The sequence below is a fragment of the Brienomyrus brachyistius genome, chromosome 4 (genome assembly GCF_023856365.1).
Source record: "Brienomyrus brachyistius isolate T26 chromosome 4, BBRACH_0.4, whole genome shotgun sequence".
Taxonomy (NCBI): Eukaryota; Metazoa; Chordata; class Actinopteri; order Osteoglossiformes; family Mormyridae; genus Brienomyrus; species Brienomyrus brachyistius.
The window spans coordinates 5,332,794-5,359,990 of NC_064536.1; the positions used below are offsets into that span (position 1 = coordinate 5,332,794).

General features: G+C 46.4%; 1 protein-coding gene across 1 annotated transcript; it reads right to left on the bottom strand.

Annotated features, from left to right (window-relative positions):
* Positions 1-26,133, bottom strand: LOC125740004 (solute carrier family 22 member 23-like). The gene is made up of 11 exons (XM_049010630.1): positions 25,721-26,133; positions 24,851-25,381; positions 16,781-16,884; positions 16,451-16,605; positions 10,568-10,736; positions 10,091-10,218; positions 9,013-9,115; positions 7,904-8,139; positions 7,220-7,252; positions 5,870-5,993; positions 1-5,262 (listed from the first exon to the last, which is right to left on the bottom strand). The coding sequence occupies exons 2-11, from the start codon at positions 25,268-25,270 to the stop codon at positions 4,113-4,115; spliced, it is 2,622 nt and encodes an 873-aa protein (XP_048866587.1). The 5' UTR covers positions 25,271-25,381; positions 25,721-26,133; the 3' UTR covers positions 1-4,112.
* Positions 26,134-27,197: the final 1,064 nt, after the last annotated feature.

The window sequence follows — 27,197 nt, forward strand, 5'->3', positions numbered from 1 at the left end:
TGAACATGAAAATCGCCACATTTTTATTGAGTATTTTATGACATAAATTACACCATTAAATAATTGTAATGAGTTATTTACAGGCTGGAAGTAACTTCAAAATTAGTGATTGATAAAGACTTTATTAGAATGACATTTATGGTGTATTTACAAGTGGATTACTGGTATTAAAAATAATAGCGGTTTACATTCATTGATGTTTCATATTTCACTGTATTTACAGTGATTGCTGTGCTATTGACTGCCAAAGGAACAATCTGACAGGATGGCTTTTCAGTGCTTTTTTTCTTGGAACTGTCTTTTAATGTTTTACCACGATAAAATCTTGTTTTGTTGTGTCTAAGGGCAGAGGCCACATTCAGTTGAAAAAGTGCCTTAGAGAAGGCGTACATCAACACGGAGAAAGGAGCAGACTGATTCACATCTAAGCATTGTGCTTTCAGACATACGGACAAATGGCCATTTCTCCTACACAAATTCACGTTTTCCAATAACAGAAATACTACAGCTCCTGACTCATTCATTGTCCAGAAAAGTATGCGTGCGGAAGGAGAGGGATCTGGCTGACTCACTAGATAATAGCCAGACATCAAAACAAAGTTTTAATTTACAGAGAGAAATGAAACAAAGGTCTTAAAAAGAAACACCTAAACAGCACTTACTGTTTCAAAGTCATCCAGTAAACATAACGGAAAATACTGCACAGCACACCACAGTGTTCTGTAATGGTTCGACAGTCATAGTGATTACAGTACTGCGTGTTGACATAACCCTGATGAGGATGTAAAGGCTAATCTATAAATTACTACTACACATCTATTTACAAGTGTTACCGTTCTTTAAAGCATGCAACCTGTTTACCACAAATGGACTGACCTTTATAATCCTCAACACCCTAAATTAGGAAATAATTGCCGCACTTCATTCTAAATTAGATGCATATCTGTCGCGTATTCATCAAAAACCAACAGATTCATGTATTGCTGAATGCACAAAAAATATTAGTCTTTTATGCCGGAAGTTCTCGGCTGTGATTAGCGATAATAGCGGCAATTAATATTCTTGAAACATTCTAAAAGTTAAAATATAAATCAGTCTATTTGTACTTGTTGTTACTGTGTATGTTATTCGTAACTGATCCTGTACATTTGAGGATAGAGTGCCTCAGAAAAAAATAAATATAGAAACAGTGTTTCATAGAACATACATGGGTCAATTCGACACTGCTACATCAAAGCATTTTAAATTATCTTAAGGTTATTAATATAACTTAACATATCGACTTCCAATACCACATTTTTTTTGTTTAATTCACAAACCGATTAAATCACCAAAGAAGCACTCCACCAAAAAAAATATTTGGCACATTCAATCGTATTATTAAATTTTAACCGCCATTAGGACCATGTCAGGGATACACCCAGAATATAACTGGCATCGCTGTCGTCACGGTAACGAGCAAAGACAGAATTCCAATGTCGCTCATTAGAACTTCTGTCAAAAATGGCGAATCCATGAAATGCCACTTGCACCTCGAAGAAGCTGTATTCCTTCCTCCCTAACGTCCTAAGTGGCAGCAAAGCAGCACATAAACAAATGACGCTTCCTCTGAACACAATCAGAAATAGCCGCAGGAATTACTTTGGTGTGACCCGTGTGGTTTAATAGCGTCGCGGATACAGCTGAGGTCGTTCCCAGTCATTTTTTTTTTTTTTCTGAATCAACCATAAATCGACAGTTTCTCATTACAGATCACATGCATACAGACACACCCACAGTTTCATTTCGCCCAAAATAACCTCACACATGTTAAGAACAAAAGCTCCTTTGTCCTTCAGGCGAATTTCTGAATGTTTCAGAAGGACAGCCAGTGCCCAGTAAGTATTTAAAAGGAAACACAAAAGATGATTCAACGGAGGGGTAATCCAAGATTGCATTGATCTAAAGATGACATGGTTTTACTTAAGACTGGTTAGAACTGGTTCAACTATTATGTCGTTAATATATTAAAATGATTATTAAATGCATTCAAAAGCTTTAAGTATTATTAAAACCAACAAAAGCTCTCCCCAAGAACATCTAAAAACAATTTGCGTGCAAACAACACATCTGCTTGGTAAGCATAAAAACATTAGGCGTTCACAGCAACATTCACCAAAATTCAGCCTGTTATTTTTTTGTACATTTCAACTATGAGATCTGATTCGCTGACGACGTCATGTGACGAAGAGGTCAGGGTTTGTTATGGCGGCGAATTTGTTTGCTTGCCTGATAGCTTTACATCTTAGCGACGCTAACTGCACAATATTCAACATCAAGTACTTTACACGCTAACAACAAGTAGCGAACAAATAGTGTGAAATCCAGGACACAGCTGTGCCACTTTAATGAATGTGCCCATCAAAACACTTTTTTTTTTTGGCCTGGAACATAGAAGTTGGCAAAACCATTCTCTGAATGAAGCCGTGAAATCCACGGAAATCAATCCCGTTGTCTGAGAGCTTTTGAGGGCCACGCTCACAAAGGCCGCAGAAATCTCTCGAGATTTAATTCGCCGGTTTTGTCAAGACATGGGTAGCGAGTAGGGAGGAGATTGTAGCTTCACATAAAGCACAGGTGTACAGTTTCACTGAATGGCAGAGCAACGAACACAATGGTGCTCACACATCCTCTACTACAAAGAGCACAGGAAATACATCACCAAATGACAGGGGCCTAATGTCTCCTCGCTGTAGGTCTTTGGATGCATGTATGATAATTCTTTATGAACAGGGCTAATTATGCACCTCTGGACATGGTGAGACCAGTGGGCTCAAAAACTCAATGCACCAGTTTTCTTAGTTTGGTTTCGTTCGGTACTTTTTGGTTCCAAAAACAACAATGATGGTCAAATGATGATGTTTCCCGGCTGTGGGGTTTGTCTGCTTTTACCATAAGGAGCTGAAATACCATTCAGCTGGACCCAGAGTAATGGTTGGAACTGAGTGACGCCCCTGCGAGAGACATGCCTTAAGATGGCGAGCTCAGCTACGAAGCAATTCATCTTCTCCGCTCCATGAAAAGGTCCATAGCGCTACTGAGGGGTAGGGTGCAACCCTAGGGTGTTCGGACACAAGGAGTATGAACCCTTGAAGGCCATGGGGCACATTGGCAATTGCTCACGCTAAGTAATTATGTGTACAGAATATCTTGTGGCACTAATAAAAACAATAATCTGTAAAATTCAGAAACCTCCGAGGGCTCTGGTTTGTCAGCCGTCTGATTGGCTGGTAATGGAATTTTGGGAGAACATCTTAGTAAGTTCAGGCCAGGCTTACCTGCAAAAGACCTTCAACTTCCCAGACCTAAACCAGGCAAACAGGTGTCTTTCCAGCTGTGAGGCATGTTGATGTTTGGCACGTCAATTTTTTTTGTTCCTCTAATGAACAAACCATCATATTCATTTGTCTGGGTGTAACTGTTTGCTTAAATCTTACTTCAATTATACAAATTAAACATAACAATGACCATAATGCCTGCCATATTTAGTCTCTGGCCCACAACTGAATTTCCATTTCATTTTTAATCGATGTACTTTCACGTCACGCGGAAACCTCACATCACAATTACTGCCTTTTTTTTTTTTTTTAAGCAGTGGAAAGACCGTGAAGCAGCAGAGAATCATGGGAATTTTATAAGAATAGAAATTCCCAGCCGTTACACACTGGGGAAGTCCGCCAGCCTATCGGCTGGTTTCAGGTGAAGCTGTAAGTGCGGGATTGCGGCCTGCGATCGGTCAGTGCGAAAGCTCGCACGTTTCCGAACTACATTCGATAATCTGAAATGTTCGAAAGAGGGGAGCGGTGGAAATTCAGAGCAGACATGACAGTGTTTCATGGCACTATGATTCAAATTCAAACCTTCCTTTCATCAATTCCCCGCTCTTCCTCTCTGGGACAATGTGTAGGAAGATTCCTTTAATTATAACATCTTTATTAATTAGACCCTGCCCTACCATTCTGATGGATACCTCACTCTCTGTCATGTGACTCGGGTCGTCGGCAGCGCCGTAGCATCCCAGCGGCAAAGGCCATCCCCTATCCCCCCGCCCCGCAGGGGGGTGGGGCGTTTCATCACGATGACCTCACTCCATTGGCAGTGCTAGTCTCTTTGGTAGCAATGTCCGTAACAGGGGGTTCAGTGGTGTCCTTAATGCTGGGGGAAATAATGTCTATTGCAGGAGCTACAGTACAGCCTGTGGCATAGGGCCCGGGAGAAGAGTTACTGCCTGCGGGGGTAGAAGGAGAGTCACCGTCGGGGTACGTAATAGATTCTTTGGCAGGGGAGTAAGTGGCAGGGTCCTTGATGGACAGGGCAATAGAGTCTGAGACAAGGGGATCGGGAGAATCTTTGGCAGGGGAAGAAGGACCAGCACCATTAGCTGGGGGAGCAACACAGCCTGAGGGAGCTAGGGGACTTGGGGGGCGTACATTAGGGGACATTACGAGATCTGCCACGGGACAGGAAGTTGCATCACTGGGGCTGATGGAGTCTGTAGCAGGAGGGGTCATTGTGTCTGCAATGGACAGACGGAAATCGGTTTTGGGAGTAAGAGCAGAGTCTGCTAGTACAGGGGCAGTGACATCTGTGAGAGGGGGTGGAATTGGGCCTCTGGTAGGGGTGGTGGGGGAATCTGTGGTAAGGCAGGAGGTAGAGTCTGTGGTGGGGGGGACGGCGTCTGTGGCCACGGGGGAGGAACGCTCTGCAGATGCTGTGACGAGGACAGTGGTAAGGTCTGTGGTGGGGGGAGCGGGGGAGTCCGGCGTGCCCAGGGGAGCAGCGGAGTCAGTGGCGGGGGGGTCTGTGGCAGAGGGCCTGGTGGAGTTCACGACCAGGGGTGCAGCAGAGTCCGTGGGAGGGGGAGTGTCGGTATCCTCAGCGAAGTCATCGGCAGAAGCCGGCCTGGGGGCAGCAGAGATGTTCATCTGGTGGAGAGGGGTGTACTCCCTGGATTGGGAGCGGGACAGGAGGTGGTGCTGCTCCCCAGCTCTCCTGGGAGGGAGCAGGGGCTGCCGGGCGTAGTTCTCCCCGTCTGCGATGGCCTCGGGCAGCGGCTGCTTGCGCGTCTCTGGCAGCAGCAGGATGCAGATGATGCAGATGAGTGTGCAGCAGGCGAAGATGATGTGGTGCAGGAAGTAGCCCTTCTGGTTGTGCAGCTCCATGATGGGCGCCGCCAGCATGCCTACGCCAGCACTGGCCAGGACCAGGCCAAGGCCACCGCCCCTGTGAACGGGAACAGCCGCTGTGACACGGCAAGCAATACACACGCAGAGCTGGCAGAGGTCTGGACCAACTCCAGATCAGGCCCCAGTTTGATGCTAGGGCCAGAGCAGAGCCAGACCTGGATCAGACCAGGGACAAACCAGAGCCAGGCCTATCCCAGGCCCAAGACCAGCCCAGGGCCAGACTAGGGCCAGACCAGAGCCAGCCCAGGAACAGCCCAGGGACAAACCAGAGCCAGGCCTATCCCAGGCCCAAGACCAGCCCAGGACCAGACTAGGGCCAGACCAGAGCCAGCCCAGGAACAGCCCAGGGACAAACCAGAGCCAGGCCTATCCCAGGCCCAAGACCAGCCCAGGGCCAGACTAGGGCCAGACCAGAGCCAGCCCAGGAACAGCCCAGGGACAAACCAGAGCCAGACCTATCCCAGGCCCAAGACCAGCCCAGGCCCAGCCCAAAGCCAGACCTGGATCAGACCAGGGCTGGGCCTAGCCCCAAACTAGCCCAGGCCCAGGCCCATGCCCGGGTCCGGGTCCAGGCTCATGCCTGGCTCCAGGCCCAGTCCCAGACCAGGGCCAGCTAGCCTCTGTCCCCACACCAACAAGCTTACCTGATAGCTGTTGGCGTGACCTCGGCACAGAAGAAGATGCTGAGATTGCTGATAGCGTGGGAGGAGAACATGCCGATGACGGAGAAGGCGATGGAGAAGTTCCTGTTCAGGGTGTCCGACCGCTCTGCGGGAAACACATTTGAAACTGTCAGCTGTCAGCAGTTACAGGAATAAGATCCGACATTAACAAGGGTTACTGGTCGTAACCAGTAACCCTGTACAACACTGACTCAATTACGCAACTCTGCACTGCATTTAAAATGTGGCATAACCACATTAGAAATATACATTATTACATAGCCATAAAGCTCTTCTCCATCTTACGTAACACACTGAAACTGTTCTTTCCACATATGCGGTTCATGTAGTCTCCTGTAGTGTGCAATCTGCTGGTACCACCAGGGGGTGCACTTCCAAAAAGTAGTGCTGTTGGTCAGGTGGGGGAAGGGGGGATTCAAAATTCCATAAATACCACAAGTGCTTTCTCAAAGTGAGTAGAGCATATCCAGCCCCCCTAGAATGGAAGTCCTGCTTCAGTGGCGTTGGACAGAAGAAGAGGAGATGGAGAAGAAATGGCCTGATCAAGGGGCGGGCAGGAAGCCGGCGGATAAGCCGCCCTTGAGGACCGGTCCTCGCGCAAGGACAGCGGCTACCATGAAGGGCACCACGGCTCATGACGATGGTTTCCTCCGGGGGTTAGGGGGGGGGAATATCGACCTTCTTGCTCCATGGAACAATCAGAGAGCTGGAGCGTAACAAGGTATGTTAATAATGAGTAGAGCACTGCAACCAGGGAAGAGAAGATTTGAAACACCAAAGGTGAAGGCCAACCCTAAGCTGCAGCTTCTGGTCCAGGGTTCGAACCAGGTTTAGGGCCTGGCTGCCCGACTCTCCCGTGATGGATACTTTTTATTTGGGTCCCCTATATCTATCGACTCTGTTAAGACTGATTTCAAACCAGAACCAAACTCAGGGGCGTCATCGCGCCAGATCTCAGTCCAAGCAGCCCGCCAGCTATAACTCTCCAGTGCTGATGGGCTCGGAGACCGACAGCGGTGAGACAGCACCCCCCCCCCCGCGTCACGATCCACTGAACCCGGAGCCGCGGCATTCGCCTGAGCCTGCCGCGTCCCATAGTGATGCCGCAATCAATCCTTTCGGATCTGACAACGTATCAGGCCATCGCGAATTTCTTTTCAGGGGCATGTAATGCATTTTTTAAAAATTTCACCACTCGCCTCCCAAGGAGTTTTTCCCCAAAGGTGAGACCTAGATGGTGAGTGAGGTCATTATCAGGTAGCCAGTAGGAAGGCTGTCACTGGAAATGCGAGGAAAACACACATACTGTACCTATTTTTAGGTGGTCGCTGTATTTCCCAAGCACTGTGTCCAAGTTGCCGGGAAAAAGAGGGGAAAAAAAAAGTCAAAATTAGTGCTTATGCAGATATTTCTGTGCCGATGTTTTGCAAAGCGAGTGAAACCGTACTCACAACTTCACATATCACACTTAATGCACTAGTATAACAAGACAAGTGTTCATTTATATAAATGACTGTAGGCCATATAATCACATTTATCAACGTGTGTCTTTGAATGGTACGTGTGGGTCTGTGCGTGTAAGTGCAATCCTCCCCATGCGACTGTGAAATGCTCTGCACATGTGATGGAGCGTGTACCTGTATGTCAGATGTGCTTGGTTATTAAAAAAGGAATTGGTGAATAACCTCTGCCTGCGGGAGTGTGTATACTGCCTGTTTTGAGGACAAATATTGCTAAATAATGCTATTTGGAGAATCCTTTGACATGTCACCTCAGGGTAAAATTCCTTTGTCTGAAACAACAAAAGCGCTTTTAGCAAATAAAGATTTGGCAATTTGGATTATTAGCTTTCAGTTGTCTTCCGGAAATGCTGTGATGGATTTGGGAGTCATACTCCACAGCGAGGGGAAGCCAACGTGATGTCCCTGCAACTAAAAAAATGCGTGTGTGCAGATGAACATCCGCATGGATCCACCCTGCGCGTCCAGTACTCACAGTTGGGCAGGCCCAGCTGCAGCAAAGATGCCAGGGCAGTGATGATCATGAAGACGAGCAGACCCCCCCTGCGGCCCAACAGGCCCACCACCGGGCACAGAGCGATGCACGCCGCTGTGGCAATACCCGCCATCGTGTAATAATCCTGGTAGAAATTCTGGAACAGAGGGGTCTCATTGGACTCTGGGTCCCGCATGCTGCGGGCAAAGCAGTGATGAATTCCGTAGCCCGTCAGCCTGAGGGAGGGGGAGACATTTCCGTTTACATATTTCAGATTTTGTACAAATCGGCGCTTTTGTCCAGAGCGGCGTATAAGCAAGGCAAACAGAACACTGAAAACGTACATGCTGTCAAGGAGTCGACCAGGCTGAACTTCCAGTGAATGCCCAGGTACAGGTGTACGGAGTATCAGAGCGGGTGTACGGAGTATCAGAGCGGGTGTAAGGAGTATCACAGTGGGTGTAAGGAGTATCACAGTGGGTGTACGGAGTATCAGAGCGGGTGTACGGAGTATCACAGTGGGTGTACGGAGTATCAGAGCGGGTGTACGGAGTATCACAGTGGGTGTACAGAGTATCAGAGCGGGTGTATGGAGTATCAGAGCAGGTGCTACACAGGAACAACTACACGACAACTTCTAACAGAGAAGGATCCTAATAAGACTATTCAAGGACGAGAAGGGTAATATATGAATGTTGCATGAACATAAGAGATATCAGAGACACGAGATGGTATCCCATCATGCTCTACCCTTCGAATCACTGAGCAGAGACTGGCCTAAGCTTCTGACTAAGGTAAGTACACAATCGCCATCGCTTCCCGGCTCATCAAATATTTATATGATGATCTTGGGCTTGGGGCTTTAATGACTCAGAGGTAAAGCCCCCCCGGGCTGTGAAAAGCAGGTACCACCATATCAAGAGAAGGGCTTGTCTCCAGAGGCCTACTGTCAAAATCTTGACCCTGCTAGAGACTCTGATGATTGTATGCAGGGATGTTGGTGAACCCCATGCTCAGTTCCATGATGTCTGCGGATCGATACATATGGTTGCGATACACCAGCGCTCTCACAGCAGGACGGCATGCGCTGATCATCCTAACACACTTACGAATTCACGCAGAGGACCACGATGTTCTTCCACAGGTTCCTGGTGCCGACCATCTTGACGATGCACGTCTTTTGGGGCTTGTTCGGAACAGCCCTGTGCAATACTAAAAACAAACAGGCAAAGAAAACGAAAACTCCCATTATGCTGTAGCGTATGTAACAACAGAAACTAGACATATTGATTCAGGTTTTTACTGAGGTCAGATATATCTGGACTATGTGACACCTGATTGGTTTGAATACCTCTGCATGTTGGGTGAGAATAATCCACAAAAAGCTAAATATACTTCTAAAACATTTAAACTGCCCGATAAGCAAGGATTATTCCAAGAGTTTAGCAGAGTCCTTCAGAAACAGAACTTGCACATTAGCCTGCTGGTGCTCTACAGAGACATTTTAGATCAAGGACGACATTACAGGCAGCTGCAATTCAAGCGGCCTTGTTGTTTACGCGCGGGTGCAATTACAAAGGCAGCTGCAAAGTGACCTGTCTGCAGGTGCAATAGAAATGTATAAAGCAGGGGCCGGGGGCGGGGGGGGGGGGGGGAGAGGAAAAAAAATTGCACCACAATGTAATCAAATGCAAGGGCATCATTTCTTGGGGGAGGGGAGGGGGGTTGGGGGAGAGAGAACGGTTTTAGGATCCAGATGAGCCTTGTGGCCCCGTGAACCTGTATTGGATAATGGGTTGCAAGACGGACAACATAAAGAAAATTTCCATTTCTCTGGCCGGTCGACCATGTGCCCTAACAGCCTCCAGTCCATCTCTGTGTCTAATGGACACCAATCATGCATTTTCCGCTTGAGGAGATGCTAACAAAGTCCGTTTACGCTGCTGGGCCCCTACGGTCTCCACCAGACCCGAAATGGTCTTTGCTTTCGAACCGCAACGGTTCTGGGCCTCCATCGGGGAACATCACTCTCCTGAAGGCGATCGCCGGGCACCCCCTGCCATGACATCAGCCCTGCCTGCCCCGTGGCGCGTCAATGGCAACATGTGTTCCCGTTAAATAAATAATACATTCAATAGAAGAAGTTAAAGGCAGTTTGGACATTTTGGGGAAATACCACCCACCGACCTGTCAGGATATCGCCGTAGCGATCCTCCAGTTCCACCTCGTTCTTCTTAGCCATCTTGGACATCAAGCCTTTGCTTTTGCTGTACTGCTTGGTGGCCAGGAGCCACCGTAGGGACTCTTGGAAGAGCCTGGGTAGAGGTGACACACGAGGTCACAAGGGTCAGGCAGAGACGGCGACGAAAAGGCTCAGAAGCAGGATTTGCACACGCGGCCAATCAAGGCCTGGTTCATCCCAGCAGGAACCAACCAAGTAAGCAGCGGGAAGCGGGATAAAACAGGAAGGAGCTGATGACGCTGTAGTCATCCTGCCCAACATGGCTTTCGGTTTGCCTCGCAGGTTAAGCACAGCCTGTGCGTACAGTGTGATCCCGTTGTAGGAAGCGAGCCTTTCTGCGCTCGCGACGTTCGCGTTTAGCTATTTTGGACGCGCGCGCGCGCATGCCGGCCACACGGGGGCCGGGCCAGATGGCTCCTCACCAGGTGTACAAGAGCATGAGGACGAGGGGGCAGACGATGAGCACCTGCAGCACGTGCCAGTCCTTGCACAGGACAGCCAGGCCTGGCATCAAGAGCTGACCGGCCAGCGTGATGAAACTGGCCACCATGGTGACGGAGAAGCGGTAGCGGGGGAGGCAAAGCTCGATTCCTGTGGGGGGGGGGGACACAAAGAATAGCAGAAAAAAATAGAGAGAGAGGGCAATAAGCTTTTATTCTATTTCAGGAAATGTGAGTGGCATTTACAGCACCGTTACGCAGCTACCTGCAGATATATTTCCAGCCACCAGGGGGAACCTGCAAGCACCCTTTCACACAACGTGACATTTTCCCTCGTCACATGTTCTTGTTGTCTGAGTGCCACAATGTCAAATATTCAAATTCGCATAGCTAATCAGGCCTGTATGTCATAAATCCTGAGCTGCAGCATGCGTGCATAGATATACCACATTCTTATTTAAACATTTCATATCAGAAAGTAAGCTTTTGCTGTGTGCAACTCTGAAAAACAAACGAAACGCGTTTATCATGCGGAGATGAAGAAGATCATACGATATATGAAGCAAAGCAATGCAGGGCTCTGCGTTCTCATGGAAGCAGGAGCAGACAGACGCAAACGTAGCGGCACGGCAGCTGTGTCTCTCAGTCAAAGTCACACTCTTCTTGGGGGCGGGGGGGGGCGAAACAGAAACACTGACATCACAGAAATGAACAGCTGAGGCATCCTCACAATGACATGGGTTGAGCTGGGGCCGTCATTACCGCAGGGCCGTGTTTGTGTCGAGGATGGCGGGGGGGGGGGGGGGGGGGTGACGCAGCAGAGAGTGTCACCTGCGTGACTGGGGAGTCAGCACGCCATGTCAGCGCGATCCACAGCACAACGGTCCGTCTGTTTCTAAGCGGCATCCATTTTCGCTAAATTAAGCATCCCTCCTAGATTGGGGGGGGGGGGATTTCGATTACATTTCACCCTCTTCGGCCCTCATGAAGTTTCCTAACTAGGAAATGAACACATAGTAAATCATGATGTACACCATGTGAACAGTAAATAAGAGGTTCTACGTGACCGCTGAGCCGATCCCAGTGGAAACGCGCAGCGAACTAGAACCGCACTGTAACTGGTGCCTCTTCGCGGTTCCTGTATGCCAGTGGAAAAGCACCATAATAGAGCACGAAAGTTCCTAGTCTGCTGTCACTGTGCCTCGACGAAGCCCACAGGGTCTCAGGAGCACTGCTGACTGCACCAGGAAGGACATTCCACTCATCCTCATTCCAGTATGAAATCACATGGTTAGAAGGTTTGCTGGAAAATTCTAATCAGGGTGGGAACTGGTCATGGCTTAGGGCCATCATTACCGCAGGGCCGTGTTTGTGTGGGAGGGTTGATTTGGGGGGGGGGGTTTCAGTATGTAATCTCCTATCAAAGTGATCTCATCATGGGACTTGCTCAGGCCTGATGGACCAGCCGATTATGATACACCGTCTAGGTGTCATCACGGACCAATCGGCCGGCTGGTGCACGGCAGGGACTGGGCTGCCTCCACGCCTGACTCATGGTACAAGAGAAAAACGGTACAGGGAAGAATGGGACGCGCTCACGAAAGCAAAAACATCACATGGATATTAAACGTCTTCAAGCAACCAACGGTGAAACTGCCTGTACATGAATGAGAATTAAGGCTAATTTTCACATTTCCGCCTCAGGGGTCTGCAACAACCCCCAAAAACCTGTGCCTGCGTGTTACAGGTAGTTCCTAATGTCTCAGGATCACACCAACAGAACACAATGAGCCCACACTAACGATGATATTAAATATTAGGTGACAGGAGACAGACATGGCGTTTTAGTGCCCATCCCAGAGGCAAAGGGAGTGGAGTCCTTTCCAGGGTTCGATGGATTTTTCACCTCCTGTTTACAATCCCTCCCCCAATCCTTTGCCCCCTCAGCTTTGCTGACACAGAGGCAGGAGTGACTCAATGGTGATACACAGATCGGGTACACTTTGGTCTTGGGGGGGGTGGGGTTAAGCTCCCGCAGTCATGCATAAGATCAGTACAGGCATTACCGCTTCCACACTGCATTAAGGGACCCCTCCCAGATGCAAGAAGGTACACGCTCATCACAAGAACGTTTCACATCCCAACCACGTTCAGAAACTCATGTTGAACCGTTCGTGGCATAACTAGACGCTATCAGAGAGTACTCTGCACACGCACCTCGCCCCCTCCGTCAGCACACTGACACTTACCACTATTTATTATTTAGTTGAACATTAACGGCATTGCTGCAGAAGACACACGCCCCCTAAAAAGGACCTTGTAAAAGTGACCAGCACAACAACCAGCCGACTCTCAGAGAAAGAGCAGCCAATCCTCCCTTCCCAGCATCCTCTGCCTCTCTGGCTTCTAATCCAGGCCAAAGGTGACCGAGCGGTAAGAATTGGCGTCTGTAATTCCAAGCCTTGGACGGCGGAGGCTGTGAAATCGCAAACAGCCATGTGACCCACCTGGCCGGTAAACACTTTGTCATTCACCGGTGTCGGCTGAGCAATTATTTGAAACGCTCCCCTACGACGCTTCCTTGAGAAGCTGAAAACGGCAGCAGCTGCCTCAGAGGTCTGAACTTGCCCGATACTGTGGAAGAGGCCGAACCAGTCAGTCCGGCTTCATTTTCCCATTGAATATCTGATCCACGAGTGTTTACCATGCACATTTCAACTAACGGCATGCTATTCAAGTCAAGACAAAGGGATTTTCTTATTAAAGATTCACAAGCTATCCAGTCTAGTCGGTGGTGTTACTATTCAAATTTCACCAAGATGTCTTCACAATGTATCACCGGTTAAAGATGTCCCTGTCTGAATCTTTACAAATTACAGCCAGAAAAGTATTCTTCAATTTGGAATTTCTGCTTTGGATGATACTTTTAGAATAATATCTGATAATGCACTAAAATAGATAGCAAAATATATATTAGCCTATGAGAAAAATATGGAATTCAACTAAGTTAATATTAAGGTAGATGTAGCGTCATGTTTTGACTGACAAGACTATTGAAGAGATGGAGAGAATATTTCTGTGCTATTAAAGTAACTATAAATGTGCTTCAGAGTAACCGGGGCTCGAATACACACATCCCCATGCCCCGCAGAGACGACAGGGCTGTTAAAGGACACCGAACAGGTCTTTCTCGTCCTCTGCTGGATACAACATGCATGGAAGAACTGAGGGCAGGTAACAAGTTCTGACATGAAACAATGACCTGCTCCGACAGCCACGGGGAGAATCTCCTACTGTGGTTCTAAGGTAACACAAACAAGCACTTCCTGTTCCTGTTTTTAGGAGGTGGGGGGGGTGGTCTGGGAATGAGTCAGCTCAGGAGACGGAAGAATGCAGGCATCCCGTGAAACGTTAAGCACTCCGTCTGCAGCCTGAACGCCAGGGAGATCACGCTCCCACCGTAAAGGTGGAGAAAAGCTTTTAGGGTGGGTGGTGCGGAGTAAATCAGAATGACAAGGACAGCGCGGTCCGTTCCCCACCCCGTTCCCCACCCCCCCCCAGCTGCCCTCGACTTCCTGCCAAGCATTAACTGCAGATGCAAGGGGGATTTCAAGGTGCAATCTCAAACTGCCCAGCGACTGTGACGTGAGGCCAATTATCCGAGTGACATTCATAAGGCATTTCCCCAAAGATCATAATTCGCTGGAAGACGGTTAGTCATCGCACCTGCTAAACATACCAAAAAGGTTTTTTAAAAAAAGGGAATTCCTCACAAGGGTGTTAATCCACAAATGTATTGGACCTCACTGTACACTAGTTCCTTGTGTAATCTGCCCTTATACCAAGAGAGGAACCCCCCCCCCCCCCCGACATAATACCCACAAAGCTACATGAAAAGCATTCCAGCATAGAGTTAATTTCAGTACCCGCCCTCCAAGAAAGAACATGTCGCTCATTTTGACTCGCGTGACACGCTTGTCTTAGCAGCCCATGGGTCACAGCTGGGTAGTATTATCTGGATGAACCCGCATGTAAACATCGGCGTAGCATGCGACCTGCGGCGAGTGTTTTCTGCTGAGTGCTGCAGGGTTCAGGCTGCAGAGGACCCCCCTCTGACCCCTCCCCACCCAGTTATCCCTGTAGGGCAATGATAGGCCACACCCAAGACAGTATCACTACACAACTTATCGTCTGACAGAAAGCCAGCACTGTCCTTGGCAGATGTATAACTGTCCTGCGTGGAGAGCAGTTTCATGATAACAGACATTTTGGTCACAAACAGCAAAATGAGACCAGCGTTCATATAATGCCTGCATCTACTTTGCACTAGATATCTGGTTCAAAAACAGTGGACCACCACTAGAACATCATTTTCCAAAATATATATATATATATATTTAAAAAAGGACCACAAAAGCTCTAAAGATCATTCTTCAGCATAACGAAGGCTGATAGGATGATAATTAATTGTGGCCAGGTGCAAATGATTCCATTATACGTGTTTCAGAGTTATTACAAGAATTGCAATGCAGGACTACATTTAGGTTAATTTAGCAAATGTTTAAGTCCAAAGCATCGCAGAGCTCAGGCAAATAACACATTACAAACATATGTGCTGTTGTGGAGTCAATCCTCATACATGCAGCTAGGCTGAGCTAGCAGTGAAGGCCCAGGTTCCTGAGTACTACTTAACACTTATTATAATGACAGAACAAACCTGCAAGCGCTTGTCATGCGATGTCTGCATGTTTGGAAGCTGCAACAGTGTTATAACAAAAACAGGCGATTTCAGCAAGCGTCACACGTCAGCACTGACACTGTGTCAGTTCTTTGTCTGTCTGTTCCAGTGGGTCTCAACTTAGCGACTAGATCTTGAAAACAAACAAACTTTACAAAATAAATGGGCTAAAAACATCACACTCGCGTCACACAGTCCACAGACGAGTCGGTTATGTCGTCAAATAGCCAGTGTGTGCGGCATGGCTAATGAGGAAGAAGTGGTTCTAAAAAAACGACACATTTCTATTGTGCGGAAATGGGTTTGATTTGCGAGATATCATTTTGAAAACTGAACTGCAATCTGAAAACTCTGCAGAGATACCCTTTGTACAACCGGTGAGAAGGAAAGCAGTTTATTATTTGTTTGCATTTGCAACCAAAGTTCAATCATTTACAAAGTGATATTAATTTGTTTTCAAAACTTTTGCATAAAAAAAAATAAATAAATAATTAAAAGCATTTTTGCTATAAGTAAGTATTTTACATGGCTTAAGTTTTTATTATTATTATTCATCCATCCATTTTCCAAACCGCTTATCCTATTGGGTCGTGGGGGGTCCGGAGCCTATCCCGGAAGCAATGGACACGAGGTAGGGAACAACCCAGGATGGGGGGCCAGCCCATCGCAGGGCACACTCACACACCATTCACTCACACATGCACACCTACGGGCAATTTAGCAAGTCCAATTAGCCTCAGCATGTTTTTGGACTGTGGGGGGAAACCGGAGTACCTGGAGGAAACCCCACGATGACATGGGGAGAACATGCAAACTCCACACACATGTGACCCAGGCGGAGACTCGAACCCGGGACCCAAAGGTGTGAGGCAACAGTGCTAACCAGTGCAGCACTTATTATTATTATTATTATTATTATTATTATTGTAACGCTACAAGTTATGCTGTAAGGATAGAATTGCTGGTTAAGTGCGGTCAATTAACATTACAAACCTACATTCCAATTTAGTTGGCTTGGGAAAAGGGAAAAAAATTGTAATCTACATCATGGATCGGACGTCTAACAAACATCGTTATATGCGTGATACGCCCATCCAATTTTCAGCCTCTGGGGGGGCGCTACTTACTGAGCACGTAGAGGGAGAGATTGATCCCAGCCAGGCAGAATCCCTCGAAGACCCGGAGTGTGCTGAACATGGTTTCGTCCACCGAAAACGCCACGGAGAGACCGAAGACGAGCATGAATAGCACGGAGATGACAAGGACTGGGTGACGGCCAAACCTGGAGGACAGCAGAACTCATAAATCGCAAAGGCGCCCGACTCTCACACCTGGCTCGCCAGTTCCTGAGCAATTTAATCATCTCAGACACCGATCTCTGTTATCGGAAGCAGCCAGGACACATAGTGCAGCAATTGTAGGCATGCCAAATAAATTAGATCGAAAAAAAGACTCACCAATCAGCAAGGACTCCCATAACCAAGTATCCAATAATGGACCCCACCAGCAGGGTGAACTTAGCGATGTGGACCATCGATGCGTTATCACACACCAGATTCCACTGCAAGGAGACACAGGAAGCAGGGCTGAAGCAGTTTTTGGAACCGACACTTAATGAAGCTCGATCTATGTATCCTAACGTGATTCACGTTTATTTTATTGAGCTTTTGTCCCAAGTGATGTACAGCTGAGGCAGATGGTACATTACAAACATATCTGTTGCCAAACAGTCAAAGAGACACAAGTACAGCTAAGCTGATCTTCCAAAGCATGCTCAGGTACCAGAGTAAGTCGGACTGGAGCAAGAGCTACACAAAATATTCCAAAAAAAAGCAAGAACCTAATAAGACTGCTATTCAATCAGCAGATAGTGCAACATTAAGATGTCTGAGAGGTTGTTTATCTAAACATCCTTCAACAGACATTCACATGTTGCTCTTTCAAATGACACGTTAATTGCTTTAATGGCAACTGTCTTTATAGGAATCTTATTGCTGCACGGCTATTCAGATGCTAGTTAGTTTGACTGGGGTGTCAGTATTTCCTTCATAATTATTCTAAAAACATTTTCTCCCCCCCAGCCCTTGGACACCAGCAATAAATAAATCTGTACTACTAGAGAAACGAATTGATGTGCATTATTGACTCAATGGGGAAATTCAAAATATTATATGTGATTTTGAATCAAGTGGAAAACATGCTTGCTTCCATAATTTACCCCACAACACAGGACTTTGGGAACAACGCCAGTCAGTGTCCGGAAGACGAGAGTGCCGTGGTACATGCTAACGACCCGAAGCATAATCACCGTCATCTAACCGCACACAGAGATAAAGGACGGACTGTAGACAGAGAGTTTCACAGCGGATTGGGGCCCGCGGAGCGCAAACCGGCTATGTAACAACGAGGTTAATACGGATTGACAGTACAGCAGCTAATGAGCGAAACCACAAGGAATAATCTGTGTAGCGACCGGCAAAGCGGCTGTTTATTCTTCAGTTTGTGCACAAGAGGTCTGCGGGCACGAGGGCGAGGGCCGGCCGGGAGGAGTGTTCCTCTGAGGAGGGTCTGAAACGCGACGCTGATAACGACATCCTTCCCGGATGGCTCAGGGACCTTCCTTTTCCACCATCAGCCAGTGGGCATTCATGTTCCGCTGTCCAGAATTTTCTTCCCGGTTTTCCTGCGAAACCGAAACCGGCTTCGGGCTCCGTCGCCGAGTCGCACAAAAGCGCGTGTCATGCAAGTCGGGCGCGCGAGCCTCTCCGGCAAAGCCACGCGACCTGCAGACCTGCTCTGCAGTTACTGTTATTAAGACGACGGCCAAGACAGTTTTATTAAATAAGTGTCGCACACATTAAAGATTACATTGATCTGACTAATAGTTTGCCTGCATCCTTTTAATTTTATATTACATTTCCAGTTATGTGGTACAAGCGTTAGTCCCAAGTCCCATTCAAGCCAGACAGTAAAATGTCAGTTTATTTGTGTATTTGAATGTGATTTATGTGGGTTAAGTGTCAGGCAGCGTCAAGAGCAGCTGGGACAAATGGAGACACCGGACCTTGTTCTACGCCCCACCTCCCCTTCCCCCACAGAAGGGGTCCAAACAAGGGGGCACTGTAGGAGCTAACGGGGAGAGAGATAGAGCCACAGCCTGCTGTCCAAGGGTCTGCTGCCGATCCTGAGTATCAGAGTGTACGGCAGAGCCAGGAGGTCTGAATGGAGAAGACTACATCTTTGGGTCTTTCATAAACTAAAGCCCAAATGGCCTGAATGGTAGATTGTGTTTCTTCAGAACTTATCAGGCATCGTCCGGCATTAAACACAACTATTTAATAATTAATTATCAACGAGGGTTAAAAAAACAGCCAGCTGTAACAGGATATCTGTAGCCTCGCGGAGGCCATGAGAGAGAGAGAGAGAGAGAGAGAGAGAGAGGGGCGCATCTGAACAGCAAGCATTCCAACATTTAGCTAAGAATTTGATCGGGATGTTCGTTAAAGGAAACAAGAAATGAATGCAGGTATCAGGAGCTGATGTTAATGAGCTGAATGTTTTGTGGTGGTATAAATTAACTTTACAGTCTGTGCCCGAATCCCATTTCCCAACGCTGTGGTAGTAGGCCTAGTGTTATACGAGTTTAAAAAAAAAAACGCCAGGTTTGCATTAAAGTGAACTTTGGTATGAGTCACATGGAATCCAAGTGATGTCGAAAGAAAAAAATATATACAGAAAACAGACACACAGCCCACATATTCATATCTTCATTTCTGTGAACGTAGCACTAATCCCAACTATGACAACCCTAACCACTACCCAGTCCTTTTATTACATTGTGGGGAAATCTGCTCCTCGCAATGTAATAATCACGAAAAGAAACACGCACAAAACGCACAGATATCAAAATGGTAATAAAACGGAAAAACACAAAAGAGCTGGAAATTGATTCAAATCTGTAGCGTTTAAGTTGCATATGTTTAACCGGCCAAATATAAGAAAATACAAATCTCAGTACATAGAAACACAATTCGCCTTCTTACATGGCAGACTGTGCTGTCGCCAAGCAACGAGTTCAGAAAAAAAAGGGGGGGGGGGACTTGTTTGCACTGTGCAGATCTGGATGAACGGTGAAAACAAACACTCATATATGTTTGGTATGATCATGAATACTACAGCACTTACAAACAAAGACTTAGCATAGTGCCAAGCATGTTAGGAAAAATACATGCCGTTAATAACCAGCATAATCGGGACCATTGTTACGCTATTTTCCGCTTTCTGTTAACCTTAACTGCACAGTTAACAGAGACAGCGGACGCCTACAGCAGAAACACAACATACTTCCCCCCCCATTTGTACATTGGAATGCAAGCAATAAATCCAACCTGAAGGGACAGCATTGTCACTTAGTGGTTTTGAACTTACAACCTTGTGGTTGCCTGTCTGTCTCTACCTTTAAGACACCGAGGACCCCAGGGCAAAATCCCAACCTCGACGTTTCATAAACCAAGTCGAATGCAGTTAAAATTGGCTATTAGAACCTGATTCAGATCTAGAACAAAATGTGAAATGAATTACAAACCAAATAAATCACTGGAGGGGAGAAACGAATGTAAGAACGAGCAACTGACAACTGCTTCATAGAGCTATGGCAGGTGGCCTCCATGGCAACAGGCAATCAATTTAGCTATTACGGCCCACCCTCCACGTAAAAGTTTCCAAGTTTAGCGAGCCGCATTGTCGTGGCAGTGGGGAAACGGAATGGGATCTGAGCCGCCAGTATCAGCTGGGGTGGCTCGGGGGCGAGGTTCAGTGCTCCTCATCCGGCAGAGACCCACACACATCTACAAGCGGTTCTTGGAAACACAAAGCAGGAACCATCAAAATGGGACCAATCGCCTCTTGCGTTGACCTCCCTCCCTGACTGGCTGCAAATCTGGCCGTCAATACAATACAATACAAAGCTCTTAATTACCTTAAGATTATTTCCTATACTAGTACTTCTGTATTTCTCTATATTATGTATACATTTTTAGTTATTGTAACTTTCTAGTTTATTGTAAAAAAATTTAACTGTTGATTTGATTTGCACAGTGTAAGGGTCATTCGGGGTACATTTCACTATATATTGTACTTGTACAACCATGTATGTGACATATAAAATATCTTGTATGGCAACCAGCATTGGTGGGTGGGGGTTTTATTGAGGATACAAAAAAATAGTTTTGTGCAAACTTTTGTGTCTCACTGACGATGCCGAGTCCCAGTGTGACACAATCTCCATGCAAACAAGATCCTCTGTGACCAAAGACACGCAGCCACCCCCCCCCCCCCATCTCCAGCAGCTGTTGTACGCAGAACCCGGGGAGAAAGGAACCACTGCTATGCATTGTCTAGCATCTGGTCAATGTACAGGTATGTGTCCATAAAACTGCATGCGTTTCAGACTGGGGGGGGGGGGCGGGGGGCGGTCCTTATAGATACATGCGTGCCTATGGGGTCCAAGCTGCAGCCGAGCAGGATTATCAGACTTTACAGTAAGACAGCAACACCACTGTGAGACTTTGGATCTATGTGCATTCCAGTGTTTAATCAAACGCAAACACTGCCCTCAGAGATATATGGGGACATCAGTCCCCCCCCCCAACTCAAAACAGTTAAGAAAGACACCCCTGATAACATATTCAATGACACAGAGAGTCAATAAAACAATCACCCTCTTAGTGCATTAAAACTGATTACGTCAAATTAGCATGCTATAGCGCATTTCAGTTACCACTGCAATGCTGAGGGGTACATCAGCAGGGACTTATCCTCGGGACTTAAACTAATAACCATCAGGTTAGGAGTCTGTTTCCTTAACAATACACTACGATCTGATCACACAATACAGCCCAGCCAGGGCGCAGCTGATCAGCAGGAAGGACCGAGCACAGTAACGGCTTCCAAACATCTCCTTCCATCCATTCCATAGAGCCCACTACTTAACTGATAATGGGCTTGAAGACCAGCAGATTATTTGATCAGACTGTCTGGAGATGAACCAAAACTTATGGGATTGGCCTAAAGTCCTTAAAGAGGAACTTGGGAAACACTGGACCAGAAAATTTATTTACACCGCTCCACTTTCAGGACTGGCAATCATAAACACGGCACTCAAACGATTAAGCGCATCTCTAATGGTGCTTTTCCACTGGCATACAGGAGCCGAGCCGTACTGCGAAGAGGCACCAGTTACAGTGCAGATCCAGCTCGCTTCGGTTTCCCACTGCAGAAGGGTCGGCTCCTTAAAGGCATTGCAGGGTTTGGAGATGAAAAACTGAAGAGACTCATTTACTGTTCAGTGTACCAGGTGCAATTATTATAATTAATAATAATAATAATTATTATTATTATAATAATTATTTTTATTATTATTATTATTATTATTATTATTAATAATAATAATAATAATAATAATAATGATAATAATAATAATAATATTATTTCTTCTTTCACTGTGTGCTAATTTCCTTTGGCATGTCTGTGATAAACCCAGCGTCATGCAAGTATCAAACGGTAGCAGAATGGGCATTTGTTTGCATAAATTTGCATTACGAATCCACTCTGTTCAGCTCTTCTATAGAACTTTTTAAGCAGAAGGTTGGAAATGTTCAAGTTCCCGAGTTTTCGGGAATGCACCGGTACATCGCGATGCAGACTACTACTAATAATGAATAATACCTAATATATGGTATTTCCTTCAAATAATCCATGTGCAGAACACTGAAATCTCCACATATTTCGACCAATCACATGGTGGTGCCACAACCAGCTCGTTTGGCTCACACACTGCTAGCAGCAGGACCGTTACAGTGCTGTTACGGCTCCGCAGTGGAAAAGCACCGGTTCCCGGTACGGGTCGGTAATGGTTCTTGATGGCAGGGTTCTTGGTGGCAGTGGAAAAGAGCCTTATAATAACAACAGACGTTGTTAGCATATGCCAACAGCTAGACCGGCACGTTAATCCATTGCCCGACAGTCGGGCAGGTAGGTAGACCAAAAAGACCTAGACTCCGTGGTGAGCTCTTCTCTCACGTGTACCCATGAGGTCACAAGTGGTACATGGCAGTGTTGCCCAATGCGGTCACGAGTTACCCGGCACCCACGCCAGTTTACATGTGTAAGCACTAGTGTGGTATCAGTTCCCAGATTCAAAGGCAGGCCCGGTCACCACAAAATGGCTTCACAAGTTCACAAAGCTTAAAGCTCACTGGGCCCCCGTACAGCTGCGATCGCCGGGCAGCAACCCTGCACTGGGTTTCACAACACTGATAAGGGGGCTCAAGTTGAATCAGTGGGGAAAGTAAAACCTGCCAAATGCAGCACATAGACACTATTAAATGGTGTGCAAAACCGAATAACTCCTTGCTGGGGCCGTCATTGGAAATTATACTACGACGAGGTAAGAATTAATTTTGGATTCAAAGTACATTAGAACAAAAAAAAAGAAAACGTTGTGCCAGTTTCCTTAAAAGAAACAGACTGTTCAAGGGGTCAGGACGTCCAGCATCTGCCGATGGTTTTGCTTTTACGCTTCTGCGGACGTTCAGCGGAGCAGGACAAGCGTGTGACACCGTAAGGAGTCCCAGGGGCCGCACTGCACATCTGCGGCCGTTGGGGGGCGAGGCAGAACGGACTAAATTCATCAGAGCTGAAGTCATCCCATCTGCTGTTTGGGGAAAACTCATATCGACCTTTTTAAAAATATCCCTCGATCGGCGTGAGAACCGGGAAGTTCCAGACAAGGTTTTTTTGTAAAGCAGTTGAGATCACGAAAATAATAATAATAAAATAATAAAGACATTGCGCAGACAAACATGTTTTTATTACTCAGCAAAAAATACAATGGGATTCTTTTTAGCAGCACGTTCCCAATAAGAGTGGCAGACCTGTTAGTCCAGATTCCTACCGCGCATGCGGCCGAGGCCCGTTTCTTACTACAATAGCACGCAATAAAATTGTGCGAGGCTGAATGAGACAAGACCGCGACATCGGATGCTGCCCATTAAGGTCTTAGATTCAGATGGGAAAACAACAAAAATTTGTCCTAAATGCATAAGTCTGTAAAATATTTAAAGGTGAATATATATTCAATGATAAACTCAATACGATGTATACAAGTCACATAGACGGGAACAAAAGTAATAGAGCTGAACGCTATGTGGACTTAAGCAGATGTAATACTGTAGGTAAATGAAAAGGTTACAAATTACAGCTTACTTACAGGATAAACCAGGTTTCCACTCTGCATAATGAGATATTCACCATCTATTTTAAGTATGGTAAAGATTAACCCATTTTTTTCACTATTTTTAACCACGAAATACAAAGAAGTTTTTACAAGGGGACACGTTTTTGCTCGTCCCTTTATTAAGAAATGCTTTTCTGCTGTGACCACAAGCGCTACCTGATCTCAGACATTCCTCTTCCCAGGAAGCGTACTGTGGTGTCGGTTCGGCCTGTAACACCCCCAGAACCAGCACCCTATACTCTTGTACTTCACCTTCATTGCCACCAACGAGCAGGAAAACACTACACGTCGCATAAACACACTGTTTATAACATTACTGTGCAATTTTCAGAACACGCCAGGAGAAATCAATAGAATGGCCGTATAATTTAATCTGCAAATGACAGACCAGTGTTGTACTGTTTTATTAAATTATTAAAACGCATAATCGCTTGCAATAGTGTTGTGTGATTTCTGATGTGGGTAAAGGGGTTTAAAACGTGTCCAGGGGATTCATTTTGATTGGGGCGGTTCTTTTGATCGCCGCACCAGGACAGCCTTCCTGCGCACAGACTGTCAATGAGTTTGACTCATTCGGTCAGCAAAACAGCCTACCTTACCCAGCCTGCCGTAGCCCTAAACGCAATACACTGACAATCAGCGTTACAATACGCCCCGATTGCCATGGTAAACATCGCAAGGCATCCAAAGCCCACAATGAATTATAGCGTCGGCACCAGGCGTGCGGGAATCTTAGAGCGCCGACTGAAAATAGGCGCCGGTAACACTGTGCCTGTATGACCTACCCTGTCATCTAACTGTCATTGCTGCGGTTCGGCCTCTTACATTTTGCTTAAGCATATTTTTTTGTGAAAGGCAGCGAGATCTGAATGTACGTGCAGACCAAAATTACACATATTAATACATACTGCGATTAAAACGATACATTGGCCTACATTATGTCCCTTTTATGCTTGAGATGGGTGACATGCATACAGCGCTGCGAAGCATTCTGCTACACAAAAACAATACTTGGAAAATGGAGAAACGCTACACATTACATTATACCGAGCTGATTATGCTCTCGCTAGTGTTGCGTCGACACCCCCCCCCCATGTTGAAAATGCGCTAACGCAAAGCGGCATAATATTACATGTTACATATATTATATGCATAGCGCTACATTGTGTTTCTTATTAAAAACTCGTGCTGGACACGATCGTCACTGCGCACAGTGCAAAGCCGGTCCTACCTTAGTGACCACATTTCGGTCGAGTCCCATTTCCAGCTTATATCTGCGGTCCTTGCACTCACACGGAATACTGCTGTTATCCTGGAGGGTGCCATTACCAAAACTATATCGTGAAAGCAGGCTGCCGTTCGAGTCAAATAGCGCAGGACCCCCAGTGAAATTGCTGGCGTTGGCAGACGGGTCCAGGCATGTGATATTCGGCTGGGCTAAAAGAAAATAATCGGAGAATTGGCTGAAACCGATGAACAGAGCCGGGATCCACGTCAGGACAACCAGCTGTTTCTGGTATTTCCCAAATCCGCCGAGATTAGGCAGCACTTTGTTGTCGACGCTGGACAGAAACCCCGGGGACGCGGCTTCGCACGACACGAAGCCGTTTTCCGGTTGCCGGTCCCCCATCTCCAGCCGCTCCACGGCCATCGCCGCCGTTCACTGCAAGCCGTCAGGAGCGCAGGCCGGCCGCCGGAGTCCCGCACGCCGTCTCCGGCAGCGCATCGGCGCTGTACCAAAAGCCGACCCTGGGCCGTCAATCTATTAAACCGCAAGAAAAAGGAGGCACTGAGCGCGATCGAAAGGGGTGGGCAGCTATGGCAAACGTCTCTATCGCATTGTATTTTTTTTTTTTTTTACTTAGCCTAGACAATAAGGAAAGTCACGCTGGTGCCCACATAGACAGCATGAATCAGGAATTCCCAATGAGCCGTGCCCACAGCCAAGTCACTCAACCTTCCTTTATCTTCTGATATTTTCGGTTTCGTAAAAAAAAGATCAATATGACTGATAAACCGGACGGCGTGCTGTTCCGGAAAGAGTCCCAAGCCGCCCGACTAAACCCAGCCCCTTTACCAAAGGAAGCTACAGGTAACACACCTGTATAAACGTAGCCTTCCTTCAGATGTCGTGCACGGTCGTGGTTTAATAAAGCATACGCATAATTTATACAGCAAACATTTTAAAACGAACACAAAAATGTGTCTTTTGATGGTTTTGCCAACGCAATATTGTAAACCTGCGAAGGTGTCCCCGCCCACACATACAGCCTACACTACATATGAAAACTGCGGGCACCTAAATATTGCCCATTCTTATCTGCAAAATACAGCTTTGTTTCGTACACCCGCGCCGATATGCACATTGACGATATTGCAGTGCAATATTATTCCAGTGGTTACACAGTCCGCAAACATTTCGGCGCAAAAGTCATTTTCTTTTTGTGGTAGAAATTCCTTAACAAAATGTTTCCGCCACCTTTGTCCTGGTGTCTGGGGGACTGAACATTACACGGGAATGATTTGCAGTAGAGTAGTAGCACATTTCACTAAGTCGTTTTGGGATTTAATTGAAATGTCAATGTCTTTTGTCGGAATGGGCTGTATTTGCTTTTTGAATTTGTGTAATAGAGGGTATTAATTTTAATTTACTTATTTATCTTTTTTTTTTTTTGAGGAGGAGGAGCCCGGGCAGACGGGTAATCGTGAATTTTGAAGTAATGCTACCCTCTACTGTCCAAACTAATGACCAACCAGAAATACAAGCTGTTTGCCTGGCTCTCTGTACGTTTTAAAGCACTTAAAAAAATCTAACTCTTATGAAGTCACTTTTGTGTTGATTTCCATACCATTTATTTATTTTTATGGTTATGAAATCATGAACCTGTAACAAGAGAAAACCGCATTTTAATTTTGATCCACGTACCGTAACTCTATACGCTCAATTTACGTTGAATTTATTGACGTTATGGCTTAACAATAAGTGAAACCTAGCGGCTTGACTTGAGCCTTTACACAGGATCTGTCTACCTAAAAGACTGTGCCCTGTTGTTCTACCGTGAAACACTGAAGGTCAAACATACCCTATACGCTTTCCCAGAACCTCCTTTTGGTACTACTGACCACCAGAGGTGGAGATTTCAGGTCCAGAGAGTACAAATCCAGTCCAAGTTTTTGTTTCAACCAACCAGTTGAGTACTCTGTGAACGTGACTCTTTATACTCAATTGCTTGGTTGAAGCAAAATCTGGATTGGATCTTGTCTGGATTTGTACTCTTTGGACCTGAAATCTCCACTTCTGCTGGCTGGCCGATTGCCACCATTGCAGCTGGCATGTCAGCTAAGAGCGTGTTTTTGGGCATAATATTAAATTTCCACATACGGAGAAGGAGGGTTTGACTCAAACCCCCCAGCCCTGGAGGCCTGAGGTAATGGCAATACCTATCAAGCCCCCATACAGCCTTGGAGGTCCACATATGTATAATTAATATAAAAATTCGGCTTTTTAAAAACCGTTTCGTCCTTAGGCTATTAAATGTCTTGGCAAGTTGTGGCGCAAGTTCTGGCTACGCCATGTG

What these genes read in the sequence shown, in the direction of transcription:
- LOC125740004 (XM_049010630.1), bottom strand. Translation starts at nt 25,270, where the DNA reads ATGGCCGTGGAGCGGCTGGAGATGGGGGACCGGCAACCGGAAAACGGC. An exon ending in ACCGAAATGTGGTCACTAAG is followed by an intron (nt 16,885 to 24,850) that starts GTAGGACCGGCT and finishes GTCTCCTTGCAG; the next exon opens with TGGAATCTGGTGTGTGATAA. An exon ending in ATGGGAGTCCTTGCTGATTG is followed by an intron (nt 16,606 to 16,780) that starts GTGAGTCTTTTT and finishes GCTGTCCTCCAG; the next exon opens with GTTTGGCCGTCACCCAGTCC.